Genomic DNA, 14,322 nt, shown 5'->3' with positions numbered 1-14,322 from the left:
TGCTAACTATTTTTGTATAAGACTAGAATTTTCTTCTCAAGACTCACATGGTACAAGCAATAATTTTTTTCTACAAGCTTGTCTCCCTGACTGCTTTATTTTGAACAACAATCCCTCTTTCTATATAATTAGTATGGCATAGATTGTGACTGGCCTTTCAATAACTGCATGGCTGTGTTTGAGCAAGGAGTTTTCCTTCCTCCCTCCCTTCTGAGCCCTGTAAAAGGGTCAGGGAAAGTTGCAGTTCATATGTTTAAGGAAGAACAGGGACAGCTCCCTTCAGGCAATATTGGGTATGCACACATCACCTCAGAGAAGGTTGGGAGAAGTCAGGGCAATGGCTCCATCCCTTATCCACACTGACCCTGCTTTCCTGGATGCTCAGGAAGGGACAGTACTTCCCTGAGGAACAATCATTGACCAAGTCCCCGCAGAACCATGAGGCAAAGCACCGATGTGATGCAGTAGGGACTGTCTGTATGGGGAGTGGGAGAGCAGGGGAGGACTTTAGGGGATGGACGATGCCAGGGCCTGTAACCTGAGCTAGGTAAGGGAGGGGAAAGGTCAACACCTTTGCCCGGGAAGGGGGACAAAGGAAGGGAGTGGCAGGAGGGAAGCAGTTTGAGTTAGGGCTTGGGCCTGTGTGGGCGGAATTCAGGGTATCCTAGCTAGGATCCAAGCACCCTGAAAGCCCAGAAGGACTCGGTGGAGGGGTCCTGACTGTGCATGCAAGCTCTGCTGTAACCTGTGTTCCCGTTGTCCAATAAACCTTCTGTTTTACTGGCTGGCTAAGAGTCACTGTGGGTCCCAGGAAGAGGGGTGCAGGGCCGGACTCCCCACACTCCGTGACAACCGGTGGCAGCGGCGGGAGATACTGCACCCCGTGGACGGCGCTTCCTGCAGTAAGTGACTGGGGAGCAGTAAAACGAAGGGGTGATTAACCCCTGGGAGTGTGTGCCCAGCGAGAAGGACTTTGCAGTAACAGGGTCCCCCGGGGGTTTGCAGCGAGCGGTCCCAGGGGCAAAGGAGTCGGCAGCTCGACCCTGGCAGAGAGGTGGTGACCTCACGAAGGGCTGGTGCACTAGGGGTCCCCCTGGAAACCGTGGGGAGCGGCAAGCACCCCGGCCTGTGAGTGGCCAGCAGGAAGATGTATGCCAAGCGGCGCAAGTGTGACCTGCTGGAGCTATGCAAGCAGAGGGGGTTGCGCCCAGGGAGACGCACCAAGGACCAGCTGATTGCCCAGCTGGAGCAAGGAGACTGCACGAATGAACGGAGCCCTGTCTCTGAGGGAAGCAGCCGAGCAGATGCAGCGCAGGCACCAGTGTCTGTCCCCGCTGGGAGTGGTCAGCCGGCGGACGAGGGCTTCCCGAGACCCCCCCTTCCTAGGCATAGGGGAAGGGCGGGGAGGAGCCCAGTGTATACCGAGGGCACCGTGACACCCCCGGCCAGCAGGGGAGCCTCACAGCGAAGCTCACCCCCCAGCAGGGGATCCTCCCGGCAACGCTCGGCATCCGTGGAGCGGATGCGGCTGGAATATGAAAGGGAGCTGAGACGGGAGGAGCTCGAGTTAAAGAGGCGAGAGCTGGAGGAGAAGGAGAAACAGCGTAAACATGAGCGGGAGGAGAAGAAGAAACAGCGTAAACATGAGCTGGACCTGGCCCAGCTGAGGAGAAGTGAGGCCCCAGCTGCGGTGAGCGAGGGGGGACCCAAGCCTACAAAGAGCTTTGATAAGCACTTGCTGCCCCGGCGTAAGGAGGGGGAGGACATAGATACCTTCCTGACGGCCTTTGAGAATGCCTGCGAGCTGCACAGGGTTGATCCTGCAGACAGGATCGCAGTTCTCACCCCCTTACTGGACTCCACAGCTGTGGAGGTGTACAGCAGAATGAAAGGGGTGGAGGCAGGGGACTACGAGCTGTTCAAACAGGCCCTGCTCCGTGAGTTTGGGCTGACTCCTGAGATGTACCGGAAAAAGTTCCGGAGCCAGTGTAAAACCCGTGAGGTCACATACCTACAACTGGTCAACCGGGCGCAGGGGTATGCCCGCAAGTGGACGGCTGGGGCCCAAACTAAAGAGGACCCGCTTGACCTATTCATACTGGAGCACCTGTATGAGCAGTGCCCGTCCGACCTGAGGCTGTGGTTGATGGACCAGAAGCCGGAGAACCCGCAGCATGCAGGCCAGCTGGCCGACCAATTTGTGGACAGTCGGGCAGGGGATGGCAGGGAGGAGTCTCGAAGGAGCAGGCCTGCCTCAACGCAGAGAGAGAGTCATCATGGGACCTCCCAAAGGGGGCCTATGGAGAACCCCCCCAAAAGGGGAACATCCAGCGGCAGGTCCCTCCGACCCACTCAAGGGGACCCACGAGATATGGGCTGCTATCGCTGTGGCCAACGAGGTCACATACGGGCCCAGTGCCCCAAGCTCAGGGACAGACCAAGCAGACCCAACCCGCAGAGGGTGGACTGGGTAAAAACCCAATCGGAGGAGGGGCTACATTCCCAGGAAAGTGGGGCTGGCAACATACCACCTGTGGATGCTCCAGGCTCCGGGTTTTTGGTTTACCGGGTGGGCGCGGGGCTGCCCCTCCGGAAAGAGTGCATTGTTTCCCTGGAAGTGGATGGGAGGAAGGTCACTGGGTACTGGGACACGGGCACAGAGGTGACGCTGGCCTGGCCCGAGGTGGTGGCCTCAGATCGGATGGTGCCCGACACCTACCTGACCCTGATGGGCGTGGGTGGGACCCCATTCAAGGTACCCGTGGCAAGGGTACACCTGAAATGGGGGGCCAAGGAGGGCCCCAAGGATGTGGGGGTACACCAATATTTGCCCACTGGCGTGTTAATGGGAGGAGACCTTGAGGACTGGCCTAGTAACACCCAGAGTGCCCTGGTCGTGACTCGTAGTCAGAGTCGGCAAAGGGCACTGCTCCCCGACAACGGGGAAGGTACTCGACCCGAGGTGCAGGACCCTAATCCAGGGAGCGGGGAACGCCCAGGGGCACGGTTCAGAGAGGCTGCGGCCTCAGACCCAGCCAGCAAGAGAGAGCCGCTCCCCATCCCTGTCCCAGCTGCTGAGTTCCAGGCCGAGTTGCAGAAAGATCCCTCCTTGTGGAAGCACAAGGACCGGGCTGACCTTAGTGCGGTACAGACCATGAGGAGAGGTTGCAAGGAGAGGTTCCTGTGGGAGAAGGGGTTCCTGTACCGAGAATGAGCTCCCCCAGGGGAAGTAGAGTCATGGGGGATCAGGAGGCAGCTGGTGGTTCCCCAGAAGTTCCGTCACAAGCTGTTGTACCTGGCCCATGACATCCCTCTCGCAGGGCACCAGGGAATCCGGCGCACCAGGCAGAGGCTGCTACAGAACTTTTACTGGCCTGGTGTCTTTACCCATGTCCGACAGTACTGCCAATCCTGTGACCCCTGCCAGAGGGTGGGGAAGGCCCGGGACAAGGGGAAAGCGGCTTTGAGGCCTTTACCCATCATAGAAGAACCTTTCCAGAAGGTGGCCATGGACATAGTGGGACCCCTCAGCAAGACGACCCGGTCAGGGAAGAAATACATCCTGGTGGTGGTGGATTTTGCCACTCGCTACCCCAAGGCGGTGGCCTTGTCCTCTGTTGAAGCAGACACAGTGGCAGATGCGCTGCTGACAATTTTCAGCCGGGTGGGGTTCCCCAAGGAGGTCTTAACGGACCAGGGGTCCAACTTCATGTCGGCTCTGCTCCGGTCCTTATGGCAGAAATGTGGGGTCCAGCACAACTGGGCCTCAGCGTATCACCCCCAGTCCAACGGGCTGGTAGAAAGGTTCAACGGGACGCTGAAGATGATGCTAAAATCATTTATGAACCAGCACCCGCAAGATTGGGACAAGTACTTACCTCACCTGCTGTTTGCGTACAGGGAGGTACCCCAGGAATCTACCGGGTTTTCACCTTTCGAACTGTTGTATGGAAGGCGGGTGAGGGGGCCCCTAGACCTGATGAGGGATGAATGGGAGGGGAAGGCCACTCCCGAGGGAGAGTCAGTGGTGGAGTATGTCCTGATCTTCCGGGAAAGACTGGCCGAGCTCATGGGCCTGGCCAGGGAGAATCTGGCCCGAGCCCAGAGGAGGCAGAAGGTCTGGTATGACCGCACAGCACGAGCCCGTGCCTTCGCCACCGGGGATCAGGTGATGGTTCTCATCCCCGTGAGGAGAAACAAACTCCAGGCCGCCTGGGAAGGGCCCTTCAAGGTGATCAAGCAACTGAATGAGGTAAACTATGTGGTGGAGCTGTCAAACCGGGCACATCACCGTCGGGTGTACCATGTGAACATGATGAAACCATACTATGACAGGGGGAATGTGGTGTTGGCCGTGTGTGGACATTGGGAGGGGCAGGGAGATGACCCCTTAGTAGATCTATTCCCTGGGACAAAAGCTGGTTCCCCCCTGGAGGCGATTCCCCTCTCTGATCAACTGACCCCGGGCCAGCACGCTGAGATCAGAGGGGTGCTGCATCTGTACCGACAGCTGTTTTCCAACCAGCCTGGACGCACTAATTTGACTGTCCACCGGGTGGAGACCGGGTCACATGCCCCTATAAGATGCTCCCCTTTTCGGATCACTGGGAAAACTGTGCAGGATCTTGAAAGAGAGGTCAGGGACATGCTGGCTTTGGGGGTGATCCAGCCGTCTTCCAGCCCTTGGGCCTCGCCAGTGGTGCTAGTCCCCAAGAAGGATGGGTCAATCCGGTTCTGTGTGGACTATCGAAAGCTCAATGCCATCACCGTATCTGATGCCTACCCTATGCCCAGGCCTGACGAGCTCCTAGACAAGCTGGGAGGTGCTCGGTACCTTACCACTATGGATCTTACCAAAGGCTACTGGCAAGTGCCGCTGGACGCAGATGCCAGGCTGAAATCGGCCTTTATCACCCCTCTGGGGCTCTATGAGTTTCTGACCCTGCCCTTCGGCCTCAAGGGAGCGCCGGCCACCTTCCAGCGCCTGCTGGATCAGCTACTGAGGGGGATGGAGAGTTTTGCCATGGTGTATATTGACGACATCTGCGTCTTCAGCCAGACCTAGGAGGACCACATGTCCCAGGTTAAACAAGTCCTAGACCGACTCCGAAAGGCTGGGTTAACAGTAAAGGCTGAGAAGTGCAAGGTGGGGATGGCTGAAGTATCTTACCTGGGCCATCGGGTGGGGAGCAGCTGCCTGAAGCCGGAACCAGCCAAGGTGGAGGTGATCAGAGACTGGTCTGCTCCCCAAACCAAAAAGCAGGTCCAGGCCTTTATTGGGATGGCGGGGTACTATCGAAGGTTCGTGCCCCACTTTAGTGCCATAGCCGGCCCCATCACTGAACTGTGCAAAAAGGGGAAGCCAGACAAGGTGATCTGGACTGAGCAGTGCCAGGAGGCTTTCCGGGCGCTGAAGGAGGCTCTGGTTAGTGGCCCAGTTCTGGCAAACCCAGATTTTGACAAACCCTTTATGGTGATCACCGATGCCTCAGACACGGGACTGGGGGCAGTGTTAATGCAGGAGGATGAAAAGGGGGAGAGACACCCCATCGTGTACCTGAGTAAGAAGCTGCTACCCCGGGAACAAAGCTACGCGGCCATCGAGAAGGAATGCCTGGCCATGGTGTGGGCCCTTAAGAAGCTAGAGCCATATCTCTTTGGGCGACACTTCACCGTGTACACCGACCACTCTCCCCTGACCTGGCTGCACCAGATGAAAGGAGCCAACGCCAAGCTCCTGAGGTGGAGCCTGCTCCTGCAGGACTATGACATGGACGTGGTCCATATGAAGGGAAGTGCCAACCTGACAGCGGACGCGTTGTCCCGGAGATGGGGCCCTGAACTTCCCCAGGTCACTGGGCAGAGTGACCCCGCTCAGTTCAGTCTCGAAGGGGGGAGAGATGTGATGCAGTAGGGACTGTCTGTATGGGGAGTGGGAGAGCAGGGGAGGACTTTAGGGGATGGACGATGCCAGGGCCTGTAACCTGAGCTAGGTAAGGGAGGGGAAAGGTCAACACCTTTGCCCGGGAAGGGGGACAAAGGAAGGGAGTGGCAGGAGGGAAGCAGTTTGAGTTAGGGCTTGGGCCTGTGTGGGCGGAATTCAGGGTATCCTAGCTAGGATCCAAGCACCCTGAAAGCCCAGAAGGACTCGGTGGAGGGGTCCTGACTGTGCATGCAAGCTCTGCTGTAACCTGTGTTCCCGTTGTCCAATAAACCTTCTGTTTTACTGGCTGGCTAAGAGTCACTGTGGGTCCCAGGAAGAGGGGTGCAGGGCCGGACTCCCCACACTCCGTGACAACCACCCCTATTCATGTCTGTGCCTACCTAGCACAATCCATATAAATATAACTAAAATGTCATCACATTTACAATCAAACAAATGTAAAATATTTTAGTCTGTGTACATGTACACCATCCATCACTCACAACATGTAAAAGTAGATTGGAAAAAACTACAGAGTGCACTGCAGAGAACCATGTTCTACTGACAATGAGACGTACTGAAAGACCTAATAGATCTTTCCATCTGCAAACACTATGACTCTATGATTTGCATAGAAATAACAAAGATCCATACATTTGTCAATGTTTGGGGAAGTCCATGATAATTGTGTCAGGCCTGGAGTGAGGGCTTCCTCAATTTGCTCCATAAAAGGTTTCATCAGTGGTTCCAGAATAGCAGGAATTCCATTTACAAACTTCTTGTAATCAATCAAAAGATCCTGAAGTCTGCAAGATACAATCGTATTTTTTCAAGGCTAGCAATCATTTTTGTATTTCTTTCCATTTATTTAAAATGCACTTAAGTCTGGGCACATCTGCAATATTAATTAATATCCAACATCCAAAACTAGAAACTCTCCCTAACTTACTCAAACTAAGACTCTCAATAATAACAACAAAACAAAAATCCTTACAGACACTTTACACATCATCAGGGAGAAGGAAATGGCACGTCTTTTAAAAAAAATCCTATGTAATTTACCTTTATTACTAGTGTGACAGATTGAGGGGGTGGGAACTACATCTTGTTTTGTGAATGGCATTTTGACTGTAACTTTCATTCTGGGGTCTGACCCTCATAGGCGCTGACCCCATGGGTGCTCCAGGGCTTGAGCACCCGTGGAAAAAAACTGGTGGGTACTTAGCACCCACCGGCGGCCAGCTCCCGCTCTTCCTTCCCAGTACCTCCCATCCGCCACCCAGCTCTGCCAATCAACTCTTCTCCCTCCCTCACTCCCAACACCTCTCAACCACCGTGATCAGCTGTTTCGCAGCGTGCAGGAGATGCTGGGGGAAGGGAGAGGAGTGGGGAGAGGGCATACTTAGCAGAGGTGGCTGAACTGGGTGGGAAGAGATGGGGCAGAAAGAGGTGGGCAGGTGTGGGGGCGGGGCCTGGGGCAGAGTGGAGGTTTGAGCACCCCCGGGGCCCGGAAGAAGCCGGCACCTGTGGTGACCCTCATGTGGTATTGCAACCTCCTTTGTGAAAAAGGCATCCATTTTGGAGTGAGGGCTTGATACCAAGTGGAATGTCTAACTAGTCTGAGAAACCAGCACAAAGCAATCTAGGGCCATCAACATGGAATGAGTCTTCCCTAGCAGAACTAGGGGTTTTCTATCCATAGGGCCTTTGACTTCGATTCTCTACACAGAAGCCAATGGAGGTGGGGCTGGAGCCAGGAACTTCTCCAGTGAAAGTACAAAGGTAACCAAGAGGGACAGAGGTTTACATGGTGGCTGCTTCTCAGAGCACGAGGCTAGAACTCCATAACACAAGGGGGGAAAAAAAGGCTAAAAGGGGCAGCCTAAGGATGCTGACCCAACCCAGGACTCCTAGAGGAATGAGATCAGACTTGGGGAGCTGCGTTCAGGATTTTATAGTTTTTCAAAGATGTGTAACTAGGAAAAGTGACTAGACACTACTCAAAGGTAGGGAGCTTAGAAACAAATGGGCTACAGCAGTTCGGTCCACTCATAACAGATAGTATCAGTCCCAAAAGGGAAACTGGGCCAGACTGTGCTAACAAGTAACTGGCACAGCATAACCTATGGGCAGGACACTGAATAATATGCACAGGGGGGCATTCAAACGGCTACAAAATAACCCTATTTCTTAAACTGCCACATAATTGTTCTCCAGAATCTTAGTCTTTACGGATGTAAAGAAAACTTTAAAAATGAAAATAATGTTCAGGTTTAGCACTGATACATGAGCATCTGCTTGAGTTTGCTGACAACCTCAAACAATCCTGGCCCAACAAGAGCTTTGCCATTGACTTCAGTGGAGCCAGGTTTTCACCCACTAGATTGCCCCTATATTAATCTCTATGTGTGTTAACTCCATGGACTAATGAGGACAATTTAAATGGGAGCACTGTTACTTATTTAACTACTGATTGCTTCAGCAAAAACATCCAGCTGTGGTGCTTATCCATCATTGACGGATGAAGCACCAGATACTGGGGCAAGATAACTAGCTGCTGTCAAAGAATAGGGAATTCAAATCTCCTTCACACAAATGTAAACATGCCTCTGTTCCAGCCCAAAAGAGGAAGGGTAGGAACAGATGCATCCCCTCTCCAATGGAAAAGTTTCCACAGCCTCTTGAGTGCGAAAAAGAAAAAAGTGTCTGTTATACCTTGTTGGATATCAAAAGGGGAGGTTACTGACCTGTAACTGCAGGTTCTTCAAGCTATGTGGTCCCTGTCTGTATTCCACAGTGGGCTACACATGCGCGCCATGCGCCCAGAGCCGGAGAATTTGAAAATACAGTCCGTTGGTCCATGCATGTGCCCTGCTTCACCTCATGCCTCCATCTGATGGGATAAAGGATGGGGCAGACTGACTGCCTCTCCAGTTCCTTCTCTACTTTGAGTTAAATAAGATCTGAAGCGGAGGGGAAGGAGGGTGGGTAGTGGAATGAGATAGGAAAGACACATCTCGAAGAATCTCCACTTCTTCGAGTGATGGTCCCTATTGTATTCCACTGAGAATAACTGATAAGCAGTACCCTAAGTAGGAGGGGATGTAAGGACATAGATGGCAAAGCTGAGCGGAGTACTGCTGTCCCAAAAGGAGGCATCAGCAGAGGAGTCCTGCACCAGGGCATAAATGTCTAGCAAACATGTGAATGGAACCCCACATGGCTGCTTTACAGATGTCAAGGACGGGCACTTTCTGAAATGATGCCATAATTGTTGCTTGTGGTGTGGTGGAATAGCTTCTTACTCCAAAGGGGTTGGAGCAGAGGAAGATTCAATAGCGGATAAAGTATAATGCAGCCAGAGATCCATCTGGAGATTCTCTGAGTGGAGAAGTTGTGACCCATATTTCTTTCTGCTATGGCAACAAATAGTCTCAAGGATTTCCTGATTGGCTTTGTTCTATGTGGGTAAAAGGCCAGGCCTGTCAAACACCAAGTCTTCATTCCTTTGCAGAAGAATGCGATTTTGGGAAGAACACAAGTAAGTGAATTGATTGGTTAAGGTGAAATTCTGAGACTACTTTAGGAGTGAATTTGGGGTACAGATGCACAGAAACCTTATCCTTATCAACATAGTACAAAAAGGATCTGCCATCATCACTGCAAGCTCGCCAATCCTTCTAGCTGAGGTGACAGCTACAAGAAAAGCAATCTTCATGGAAAAGAGAGCATGAAGCAAGAAGCTAAAGGTTCTAAAGGGGGCCTATGAGTACTGAGAGAACAAGGTTTATGTCCCACTGGGGGGGCAGTCTTCTGAATAGATAGGAAAGTTCGGATTAGGCCTTTCCAGAATCTATTGGTCAGTGGACGTGCAAAGACCGGGCAGCCACGAGAAGGTGGATGGTATGCACTGATTGCTGCCAAGTGGTCTTGCAAGGAGCTGATGGACAAGCCTGATGTCTTCAAAGACAGGATATAGTCTAAGATGAGAGGAATAGCTGCAGTTTCTGGGAGAATGCCTCTTTGATGTACCCAAGAAGAAAAGTGCTTCCATTTAGCTAGGTAACATCTTCTAGTAGAGTCCTTTCTACTGTTAAGGACGTCTCGCACAGCTGTGGAGCATGACTGTTTCAAGAATGACGACACATATCAAGCCCTAAGATATAGCGGACACAGATCAGGGTGCTTGATCTTGCCGTTCCACTAGGTCAGGAGTTCAGGAAACATTGGGAAGAGGACTGGTGTTCAGGATGACATGCATAGGAGGTTGGGAAACAAAAACTGTCTGGGCTAGAGGGGGGCGATCAGGATGTCTATGAGCTGGGCTCTGTCCTGCTGGATTTTGCATAGGAGTGGTAGCAAAGGGAAGGCAGAGCTGAACTGGTCCAACCAAGAAAGAAGTAGAGTGGAGGGCAGCTCTGGAGTACTTCAGGGTCTGGAAGGACTCATCAGTCTTTTGGTTGAAAAGCTGTGATTCATTGAAGGGGAGGTCTTCAGTGACATTCTGGGCCTCTCTAGGGAACTCTTACACATGGAGCCATGACTTCCTGTGCACGACAATGGCAGTAGCTATAGTTCTGGAGGAAATATCCGCGGCATCAACTGAAGATTGGAGCTTGTCTATCACTTTGCCTTCATCTATCAGAGCTGGGAAATGAGCTCTGTCCTGCTGCGAAAGGCTATCAATAAATTCCACAAACTTGGTGTAGTTGAGGAAATCGTATTTAGCCAGTAGTGCCTCGTAATTGGCTATCCTGAACTGAAGGCTGGATGCTGAGAAGACCTTTCTCCCCAAGAGATCCAAATGTTTACCCTCTTTATCAGGAGTAGAAGACCAGGCCCTTTCAGAAACGGCTTGGACTACCACCGAGTTGGGAATGGGGTGAGAAAACAAAAATTTCACTCCTTTGCTTGCCACATAGTAATGCTTCTCTGTCCTTTTCAGGGAGTGCAGGTCGCAGGGGTGTGCCAGACTGTCCCAGTTGGCTCCAGTATGGCTTCATTAATGGGAAGAACTATTCTGTTGGGTCCAGATGTATAGAGAATGTCTCTGAGTTTTTGCTGGGAATCCTAGACTTCTTCAAGACGAATCTGAGGTTCTACAGCAACTCTGCGAAGATGGTCCTTTGACTATCTGAAGTCACTGGCGGGTGAGGAGAGAGATGTAGGAGTCACTGCTTTGTCTGGAGACAAAGACAACAGTCTTACTGGTTCCAGCAGAACCACAGTTTCTGGTGTGCAATGTTCCTTCTCCTCTTCTATCATATCCGGGTGCATATCCGAGTGTTCCTTTAGAGAGGAGGCAAGTGGTAGTGACTCTCTAGTAAATCGGGTCGACTCTGTAGGGAAGAACTGGTCCCAAGATCCTCAATATGGCCAGTAGGAAAGGTCAATAGGTGGTCACAGGGGCTCCCATGGCCTGGGGTACATCAACAGCTCCAAGTTGGATGAGGCAGAGGTTGGCCCCAAACCAGTGCAGATCTTTTGGGTGGCAGAGGATACATAGGATAGGGGGAAAAGGTTCATCAAGTGGGTCAGAATCTCTCGATTAAGAGGTTGATTCTGGTTCCAGTGGCAGTACTGTCGGAGCTGTCAGAGGGAAGATATTCCCTGGATGGATGGGTCAAACTCCTTCCAGCTGTCAACTCCCTTGGTGGTGTTATTATCTCTCTGGAGATGGAGGGGCCTCAATGAGGAAGGGAATTCCGGATCCAGGACAGCAAAAATGTCCTGTGGAGCAGTAATGGATTCTGTTCTCTCTGGTGTGAGAGGGGTTCTACTTGTTCAAGCCACTGGAGGCGGCAAAGAAGACAGTGCCCAAAGTTGGCGATGATCGGACTTTGTCAGTACTGATGAATTCTGGGGTTTTGGAGGTGCCAAGGATAATGGTACCAACTGATCACGGTCTGGTACCAATGTAGCCCAATACTTATGAATTTTCTTGTCATGCCTCTTGGACTTTGGATGTACTAAGTCCTCATGGGCTGAGCTGATGGGCTTACTTAGAGCCAAATCCGAGTTATTTGAAGTGGATTTAGAGGAAGACTTAGTCTCATGCTTATAAGCATGCTTCCTAGATTCCCGACAAGATCCCACCAGAGGGCCTGGAGGTGCGGGGGGGGGGGGGGTAGATTGGCAGATAGATTGGCACCTAGCTGCAATGTCAGCTTCCCTGAGGCCATACAGGCAGCATTGGTGGTCATCACTATTCGAGAAGGAATGTGGGCAGGAAGAGCAGAGTTTGAAGCCCAGAATCCTGAGTGTAGTCCAGGCCCCAAACAGAGTCAAAAACACTAAACTGCAAAAACTGTTAAAACTATTTATAAAACTAGATCTAATTCTTATTTTGTAGGATGAAGCTGAAGCTACGGACACAGGAGGTTCCAGCCTAAACCATACAGCAGTAAGAAGGAATTGGAAAGGAAGTCAGTCCGTCTCATCGTTTACCCCCTTGAACGGAGGCATGAAGTGAACCAAGGCACATGTAGGGACACTATTTTCAGATTGTCCAGCTCTGGGTGCATGGTGCACAAGCATAACCCATAGTGGAACACAACAGGGACCATCACTCAAAGAAGAACCCCAATTTCCCCTTCCCAGCTGCCAAATTCTCCAGCTTTTACCCTGACAACTTCTATAGGGCAGTGAGGGTTAATAGCTGAAAATCTGGGGACAGCATAAAATAAATTGATATTTCACCAAAATAAAGAAATAAGTAACACAAGGAATAGTATATTGACAGTACTTTGTACTGCACCTGGATTGTATCAGGGACAATTAGTAGGGAGAGGAATTGAAGTGCAGTGCTCCATATTTCTAGCATAGTTTTGACCTAATGTGCCACACAAGACATGGAGATTTGCAAATAAGTGAATGTCCTTGCCTTTGGAATGATTGCAAGAGTTCAAAGAGACTCTAAGGAAAAGGCATAAGAAAAGAGTATTGATGATTTCTAATGATCAGGTATTTATGGAGCTGGAAACCATGGACCACTACATTGTGGACAATATTATTAAAGAAGGGTGGGCAAATACACTTAGATTCCATTGAACTCTACTAACATCTGTCACAAGGAAAAGTAGTTATAATGACCAAAAAAGCACGTAGAAATGAGACCCAAAAGAAAATTTCCAGATAAAGATGAAATCAAGTTAAGTGTTCACTAACTTCATTTGCTGTTTTTTAATCTGTTCTTCTTCTGCACATATGCCAAGGGCAATATCTGGAACTTCAAAATTCATTTTTTTCAGGTATTTTGCTTCACACAGTACTTCGAGGACCATAGGATCCAAATTCACAAATAATTCCTTTACACACCAGAATAAGAGGGGGTGAAAAAACAACAGTGAACATAAAGTAGCAGTTTGGTGGTCACATAGGCAGTGTGATTTTTCTGAAAAATGTATAAAGTATAGTACAGATGACTAACCAAGATTTTGAAAATGGGTGCCTACATTTAGACTCCTGAACCCAAAACTCGGGCACCTCTGTACATAACTAGATTTTCCAAGTGCTGAGCAACCAGCAACTCCCACTGACTTCATTATGCTGTGAATCTTTCACTGCATCCTCATCATTTGAATAAAAATATTGGCTAGAACAGTCTTCTTTCCCCATATACTGTGGCTAGAAAACGCCAAACTTGCTAAGCTAGAAAATTATTCCTGCCAATATGAAAATAAAAATGTACATGGTCAGTAGTTTTCTAACTACACAAGAACAATTGCTTATCATCAGAAACTAACAAAAAAGTCAGTCAAAGCGAAAAAGCAAAAAAAAAAGAAAAAGAAAAGGACAGTCAAAAAAACAAACAGGATATTAGGAATCATTAAAAAGGGGATAGAGAATAAGACGGAGAATATCTTATTGCTCTTATATAAATTGACGGTACACCCACATCTTGAATACTGCATACAGATGTGGTCTCCTCATCTCAAAAAAGATATACTGGCACTCGAAAAGGTTCAGGAAAGGGCAACTAGAATGATTAGGCTGTTGGAACAGGTCCCATATGAGGAGAGATTAAAGAAGCTAGGACTTTTCAGCTTGGAAAAGAGGAGATTGAGGGGGGATATGATAGAGGTATATAAAATCATTAGTGGTGTGGAGAAAGTAGATAAGAAAAAGTTATTTACTTGTTTCCATAATACAAGAACTAGGGGCTACCAAATTAAATTAATGGGCAGCAGGTTTAAAACAAATAAAAGGAAATTCTTCTTCACATAGCACACAGTCAACCTGTGGAACTCCTTGCCTGAGGAGGTTGTGAAGGCTAGGACTATAACAGGGTTTAAAAGAGAACTAGATAAATTCATGGAGGTTAAGTCCACTAATGGCTATTAGCCAGGATGGGTAAGGAATGGTGTCCCGAGACTCTGTTTGTCAGAGGGTGGAGATGG

At 50.2% G+C, this 14,322-nt stretch overlaps 1 protein-coding gene across 2 annotated transcripts in view; it reads right to left on the bottom strand.

The window, feature by feature from the left end:
- LOC115646112 (dynein heavy chain 5, axonemal-like) overlaps positions 1 to 14,322 on the bottom strand; it is a 297,132-nt gene that overhangs the window by 226,875 nt on the left and 55,935 nt on the right. For both annotated transcript variants that reach the window (XM_030551608.1, XM_030551609.1), the window contains 2 exons: positions 13,091 to 13,230; positions 6,578 to 6,729 (listed from right to left, as the gene is read on the bottom strand). In XM_030551608.1, the coding sequence (XP_030407468.1) occupies positions 6,578 to 6,729; positions 13,091 to 13,230 (292 nt within the window). The remainder of the gene's footprint in view (positions 1 to 6,577; positions 6,730 to 13,090; positions 13,231 to 14,322) is intronic.

Source organism: Gopherus evgoodei, chromosome 2, assembly GCF_007399415.2.
Source record: "Gopherus evgoodei ecotype Sinaloan lineage chromosome 2, rGopEvg1_v1.p, whole genome shotgun sequence".
Classification (NCBI taxonomy): Eukaryota; Metazoa; Chordata; order Testudines; family Testudinidae; genus Gopherus; species Gopherus evgoodei.
The sequence above is the reverse complement of the archived record's forward strand: the minus strand, read 5'-3'. Positions and strand labels throughout refer to the sequence as shown.